Source organism: Lolium perenne, chromosome 7, assembly GCF_019359855.2.
Source record: "Lolium perenne isolate Kyuss_39 chromosome 7, Kyuss_2.0, whole genome shotgun sequence".
NCBI classification, from domain to species: domain Eukaryota; kingdom Viridiplantae; phylum Streptophyta; class Magnoliopsida; order Poales; family Poaceae; genus Lolium; species Lolium perenne.
The window spans coordinates 167,992,298-167,999,117 of record NC_067250.2 but is presented as its reverse complement, the minus strand read 5'-3'; the positions used below and the strand labels follow the sequence as shown (position 1 = coordinate 167,999,117).

Here is a 6,820-nt window from a genome sequence, read left to right as displayed (position 1 = left end):
CCTATGGGGGCACCATTGGATGCGATGTTCATGCCTGACACTAGGATACCAACGGGTTTCTATGTGTGTAGACACTCATATTACATTATTACCCATGGTATTGTAGTTGTTGATCATGAATCGGTTGCTGGTGCTTGGGAGGATGAATGACTACCGTCAGTTGAAGACTCAGGTATAATTTTCCATCATTCTGGTGTTTGGCGTGAAACAATTGTACCTGATGAGGTCGTAAACATGCCATTGAACACACCCAAGGGAAACATAGGCTTAAACTAGGACATACTTCTAACAACTTTTCATCTTAAAATTATACTTCTATCTAGTGGAAATTGCGTAGATATCCTAAGAAGGAAACCCAAAAGACTGTCTCCACATCTATCCCGTAATCAAATTGCAAATACTTTACTGCCATGCCACAAAGCACTATTTTATGACTTCTTTTTAAAATCTTATGTCTTGTATATTTTTCTACTCCGTTTCTTCAACATCTATTCTTCTTTATGCATGCAAACTAGCTGATTGGTTCTTTTCATCAGGACTATCCGTGATGAGGCTAAGCCTTCTCGTGTCCTGCTAACCAAGGGATACCGTATATACATTTATTTGCAATGTCTTAGGCTCTTAACGGTGATAACAACATATATTATCGCATGCATACTGAATGCAGCTATTCATCCGGACTGTATTTTACATCCTCATAACAAAAGTTAAAAGATAAACATTTGTAGTATTACCTGTTAATAATATGTTTTTTTAAGCGAGGCAAAAGCTTTGCCTTTTATATTGATAGAGAAGGAACAAGCATAGAACGGGCAGAGCCCAAACAGAAAACAGAAAAAGGAACCCTGTGGCAAACTAAGCTATCAACGCATCAGCTAGTGATCTCTGCAAGTTTTTTGGCACCTGTGAGGATCCAGTTCTTGCTCTCCTCCTTGATCTTTTGCATCAGTGCCAACGGCGTGGAAGCACTGTTATTGAAAACTCTCGTGTTCCTTTCCTTCCAGAGTTCCCAAGTGATAAGGGTGACGGCAGTCTTGAGCTGAAAAGGATGGGCGGTAGGCGAGCTGGTGATAGCGTTCCAGTATTGCAGCACGGTCTCCCGCCCACTCCCCATATCCTGCACCAGCGAAGGGCAAAACAACCATGAAGCCGTCTGTTGCCAGATTCGCTTGGAGTAGCGGCATTCGAAGAGGATGTGTCTTGTCGTCTCAGGCATGCCCTTACAAAGCTGGCAGGTTGGTTGATGCGACAATCCTCGGACTGCAAGGCGGTCCGAGGTCCACAGCCTGTTCTCCACCATCAGCCAAGCAAAGAAGTGGCATTTGGGAGGGAGCCCAAGGCCTCCAGACAACACCTTTGAAGGAGTACGGGACCGCTCCCACAAACTGCGCTTTGTACGCCGACTTAGTGGAGTAAGTGCCACTAGAAGTTAGGGTCCAGGAGATGGTGTCTTTAGTTCCAAGAGTTAAGGCAACGTCCTGAAGCATGCCTCATAGGGCAACCAATTGGGGCATGTGCTCAACCGTGAAGTTGGTTACGGAAAAGTCGGCCACCCATCTGTTGTTGTCAATAGCGTCATGAACGCTCCGCTTCTTCCTTTTTGAAGCCTCAAAAATCTTTGGCGCGATTGACCCAGGGGTAGTGCCGTCCAGCCAGGAGGAGGACCAGAAAGAAGCCTTTTTGCCATTTCCAGTGGTGACCTTGGTGGCGGCGTTGGATAGGTTCCTATCGATGTCATCATTTGGCGTTTCGAGGCCCACCCACGGCCTGTGCGGTGCAACCCATTCCAACCAAAGCCAACGAAGATGCAGGGCCCGCGCAAACTTCTCGAGGTCAAGAATGCCAAGCCCTCCCCCCCCCCCCCCCCCCCAGATGCTTGGGGCGGCAGACCTTCGCCCAGCATACCTTGCATTTGCCACCACTCACCGAGGTGGAGCATGCCCACAACATGCCACGCCGGATTTTGTCGAAGGCGCACAGAGTTGCCTTATCCACCTTGATCGTAGTCAACAGGAAGGTTGGGAGCCCATCTTAATGGACATGAACATATATCTTTGATTTTAAGAAACTACCTGTAAGGCTGTAACCAGTGGCGGATAATATCAGTGGGGGTGGGGTGCCAAGCTTAATTTTTTTGCCTATTGCGCTTTATATTTGGCCTAAATAGACCGGTTGATTCACTATTGTGGAGTTTTGACCATAAATATTTAACAATTTAACTTGTTTGCACCTAATAAACACATAGAATTAGCAAAATAGTACAGGTAATAGAGTTTTTACGTTTCTGGAGGGGGCACCCCCACTCGATCCGCCCCTGCCTGTAACATCTAAGCTTCAAATAATTTATGTTTCAGTCGGTTGGTTCCCTACTGAATCAGCACGACACATTTCCTAGAAGCTGATAATCCTTTCATCGCGCTTGTGGCCGGTGGATTCATGCGAAATAATCACAGTAATCCGTAACCTTCTGGGAAGTTTCATCCATTCATGGCGCCAATGCTGAGACTTTATCGAGATTGGAGACCCTCTTTTCTTGGAGGTACAAAACAACCTGCATTCATGCATCTACCCAAACTTTTCTGCATTCGGATGGTCAGCTGTGTCAATACCATCTTGTCCTGGGCGTGTCTTCACAAAATTGTTCCGTCTCTAAGTTAGCAATCACCCTTTGATTACAAAGAGCGTGCAATCTCCAACGCAACTAGCAAATAAAATATGTATGACGAATTGACGATATGCTATGGTGTCATGGGGGTGCCCCCCTAGTCCATAAGCAAAGGTTCTTTCATGTGGGCGTATGATGGCCTTGTGATATCGTATCTTCTCTAGTCTCTACCATCGGAACTGCCCTCTATGTACTTTCACCTGATCAATCTCTATATAAGACCTCATGCATATCTTTCTTTCGCACAGCTAGGGCTAGACCTTCAGAAGTACACACATCCTTGCACCATTCAAACTTTTGTGTGAAGGAAACACCTCACAGATCCTTTTGGACAAAACCCTTTTTTTGTACGAACAAGTTAGTATAGAGCCCTGAAGGTTGGGAGCCAGGTGAAACAGATGGGGAAACTGAACAAGGTTATCAAGGAGCAGAGGGCCAAGCTCTACATCATCCGCCGCTGCGTCGTCATGCTTCTCTGCCGGAGTGATTGACCAATCCATCGATTTGTTCGCCACAGATCGATGGGTGATATTTTATTTCAACCGATCGATCCCTTCTGTTTTGGATCTTTTTTCGCCCTGCCGAAGATGGTTTCGGCAGGCCTTCAGATTCAAGCGGCATGCTGTTATGGGATTGCGTGTTCATGCATGCAGTGCGCAGGCTTGCTTGCATTTTAGGAGGGATTGATTGTTTCATGGTTGAAATTTTCCCTCCATTGGCATTTTAACTTGCCTCCGTGGAGGCAAGGGTGTGACAACACGAGCGCTCAACTGTAAAGGTTGATATGCTTCCGTTCTCTTCAGCGAATGGAGAAGGTTGATATAAATACAGAACCAACCTGTGGTTGGTGGTTAGGAGGTCAGTGGCACCTCAGCACACCAGAGTTTAAACCACAGATTTAACACTTTGGTGTCTCATTAAAGAGGGAATATTCTTCATTCGGAGACAATGTTCCCGTCGATAGCGATGTGTCTGTGGTGACTTCGTCAATCTCAAGACCCGCCGAATGAAGTTTCTTGGTTGCAGTCTCTCGGAGGTGCTCACAGGGGTAGAGTGTGCGTGCGTGCGTTCATAGGGGTGAGTATATGTGAGCGTCTACGTCTGTACTGTGTTTTGCAAAAAAAAAGTTGGTGTAAATACCAGCGCATTTCCTTCTTGGGGCTCCAGTTCAGTTGGCCATGCCGTGGATGCTGATCACATATGATACTTATGAAGATTACATAAGACGTTGACCTCACGGATTATTCTGATGAGATATTTATATTTCTGGAGTGTGCAAGGAAGATTGCTGTTCTAAACTTTGTTTGGATGGAAACATAGCCAATCCTTTGTTCTTTGGCAATTACTACCTCCGAATAATGTGGAATTGATCATGAATGTTCCGTGATAAAAAGTTTTATTTATGACTACATTCCAGTTTTCCTCCTAATTTTATATCTTTGACACTAGTTACCCCATTTAATAATTGTTCATTGTATTACCCTATTTAACGGAAGTTTATTAGTTCTTACCCTTATAAAATATGAGAGCCATTTGTTAGGCGATGCGTTGTATAAAGAGAATAAATCAATATCGTGAAAATATCAATTACACCTAGCTTTTGCAACAACGTCATACCCTAATAGTAGTACGGATTCACACAACCGAAGAAAGAAGAAGCTAAAAAATGAAAAGTTCCTCTATAGTGTTCCACCATACAACAAGAAGCAAAACACCACCATACAACACCTGAGCGGGAAGTGACATTACCGTGGAGATGCTTTATCATATGAAAGAGGTGGACAAGGGGAGACTCACTAAGCTCATATTGTTAACACTGAGGAAACCCTTAATTGCGATAGTCAATATGTGGTTGCAGAAGGTTAGCCGCAGTGGTTATCTAGAGATGTAATGACAGATGGTTTTCTGAGCGCATCTAATTATGGAGCTCTCTCCACACACAACATGATTAAAGGCATAGTTTATCTTGATTAACATTAATCGTAATGCTAGAGGAGGATCCAACAAATCCCCGAGAACACTTTGTCTTATTGAGATTCACTTCATTTCTCACTACGCTTGTTACTTTATTACTTTATTTACTTTCCTTGCAACCAAATACAACTCTATTTAAAACACCCTTACTTGAGATTAAGGAACAACTTACAAGTGGCCCTTCATAGATAGTAGTAAGGGGCATTAATACCTTAACTAGCAGCTCCACGTGGTTCGATGCTCTTATTTTGAAACTAGCTACAATTGAACTGTACATTTGCAGTTATCATATTCCCTACTTACTTTATGTTATTCAAGAGTAAAATGAATCAAAATAAGAGTATCCAAAAAAATAAGTAAAGAAACAAAATAAGTAAATAAGTAAAAAATTTATAGGTTCACCGAAACATGCTTTATGGTCTATAACTTTTTATTTGTTTGAACACGAGACCACTTATTGTTAAGCATATTTTGTGTTGTAAAAGATATCACTTTATAGCTCACTTGCTTACTGTGATTCTTTAAGGATTGAACCTTGTGAACTTTGTGTGATAATAAAAAGAAGAAAAGTAACAAACTCCAAAGTCCATGCTAGTTTTATCACCTATATGCTCTATATGCTCGAAGACAAGCATACGTTAAGCTTGCCCGTGTACCACTACAGCAGTTCCTCCAAAATTGTCCGGCTCTGAACAATTTTTTTAAGCGCAAAGGGATTACTTTCACGAGCGTTGACACCAGGAACGACAAGGTCATGCTTGCCCGTGCCAAGATGCATATTACAGAGATGTACCATGTCGACATCCAAGATATATTCAAGAGCCGGGTAGGAATGGCTGATCTAGCAGAGGCCATCATCGACGGGTCCTACAAGAACATGAAGATGAAGTTCTCATCTGACAAGCATGATTTATGGGAGATTAAGCCACTCTCCAAGATGCACCTCGAGTACGCAGCAACAAACGGGTAAGTGAGCTACGAGTTGTACCGTAGGAACCTTGCCCTCGAGTTGTAATTATGTAGAAATATAAGTGTATGTGTGTCTATTCTACGGTGACGACTAGTACGAGTATGTCAATTTCGAGTGAAGGAACTGTTCCAGAATGTAATTTAGCAAACTATGTATGGAGCTTTCAGAAATACTAATGGTGATCATGGGTATGCGAAAAAAACGTACAAAACTACTCCAGGTGACCATTCGATTGGTAAAATTCTCATGCTAATTCGCATCGGATCCTTACCACTACTACGGTCAGGAAATGGTCAAACACACGCGCAAGCACGAGCAAGAACATTAGTACATCATCTGTACAATGGGCCATAAATGTATCCTCTCTTCTCGAGCAGAGCAGATACGGCAGGGGTCACATCGGAGTGGAGAACTTCAGCAGGTAGAGCAGAGTCTCTCTGACAGACCATGTGCAGCGATCTCGGGAACATGCGCACCATGAGGCGTGTGAGATCCATGCTTTCAAGTTCATCCAGTGAACAACCTTTTTGGAAGCTGAGGGAGGAAATAATCAGCCTAATTATTATAGACATAAAGAAATGTTTGACAAAAAATTATTAGTAAAAAATAATTTCATTAATTCATAATGCACACCACAGACATTATACACATTCGATAAGACATTATACACATTCGATAATACAACAAGTCTCCGGCGGGTCCGGTGGATAGGTGAAGAGTATATTGGTAGCAAAATTTTGATTCTACAACTTCACTTATAGTTTACTCATCCAACCCACCGGAGAGAAAATCAAATAAGAGCGGTCTCAGACGGTTATCACCCGAGAGCTCTCAGACGGTTATCGCCCCAGACACGGGCTACAGATTTTTCGTGCACTGTCACCGAAGTCTAATAATTCACTTGTCCAGAGATCCGTCAATCTTGTGTGGCCAACCAGCAACAATGTGTTGCCTGCGCTTCTTCCCTAATAAATCTTGTGCAGGTGATGTTTGACGAACAGTATTCAAAATTTTAAAGTATGAGCGTTCATGTTACAAAATTCATATATAGTACAAAACACTTAATATATCTCATGTGCACCGTTAGGGCTGAGGCGTTGGGGAGTGAAAAAATAGGAAAAGTTGCTACATAGTAGTACATAGTTTAGGACATCTAGTCGTATGGAGTAAGCCATCGCAAGAGAAAACTATGGTGAACATTGTAATCTAGC

The 6,820-nt window shown here is 42.9% G+C and overlaps 2 protein-coding genes across 2 annotated transcripts; one reads left to right on the top strand and one right to left on the bottom strand.

Annotated features, from left to right (window-relative positions):
* Positions 1–871: 871 nt before the first annotated feature.
* LOC139833751 (uncharacterized) lies at positions 872–1,300 on the bottom strand. The gene has a single exon (XM_071824098.1). It carries the CDS (start codon positions 1,298–1,300, stop codon positions 872–874), a length of 429 nt encoding a protein of 142 aa, XP_071680199.1.
* Positions 1,301–3,006: 1,706 nt separating this feature from the next.
* On the top strand, positions 3,007–3,235 carry LOC127298069 (small polypeptide DEVIL 4-like). Its single transcript, XM_051328047.1, has one exon. It carries the CDS (start codon positions 3,064–3,066, stop codon positions 3,154–3,156), a length of 93 nt encoding a protein of 30 aa, XP_051184007.1. The 5' UTR covers positions 3,007–3,063; the 3' UTR covers positions 3,157–3,235.
* The last annotated feature ends 3,585 nt before the right edge of the window (positions 3,236–6,820 follow it).

What these genes read in the sequence shown, in the direction of transcription:
- LOC139833751 (XM_071824098.1), bottom strand. Translation starts at nt 1,300, where the DNA reads ATGGTGGAGAACAGGCTGTGGACCTCGGACCGCCTTGCAGTCCGAGGA.
- LOC127298069 (XM_051328047.1), top strand. Translation starts at nt 3,064, where the DNA reads ATGGGGAAACTGAACAAGGTTATCAAGGAGCAGAGGGCCAAGCTCTAC.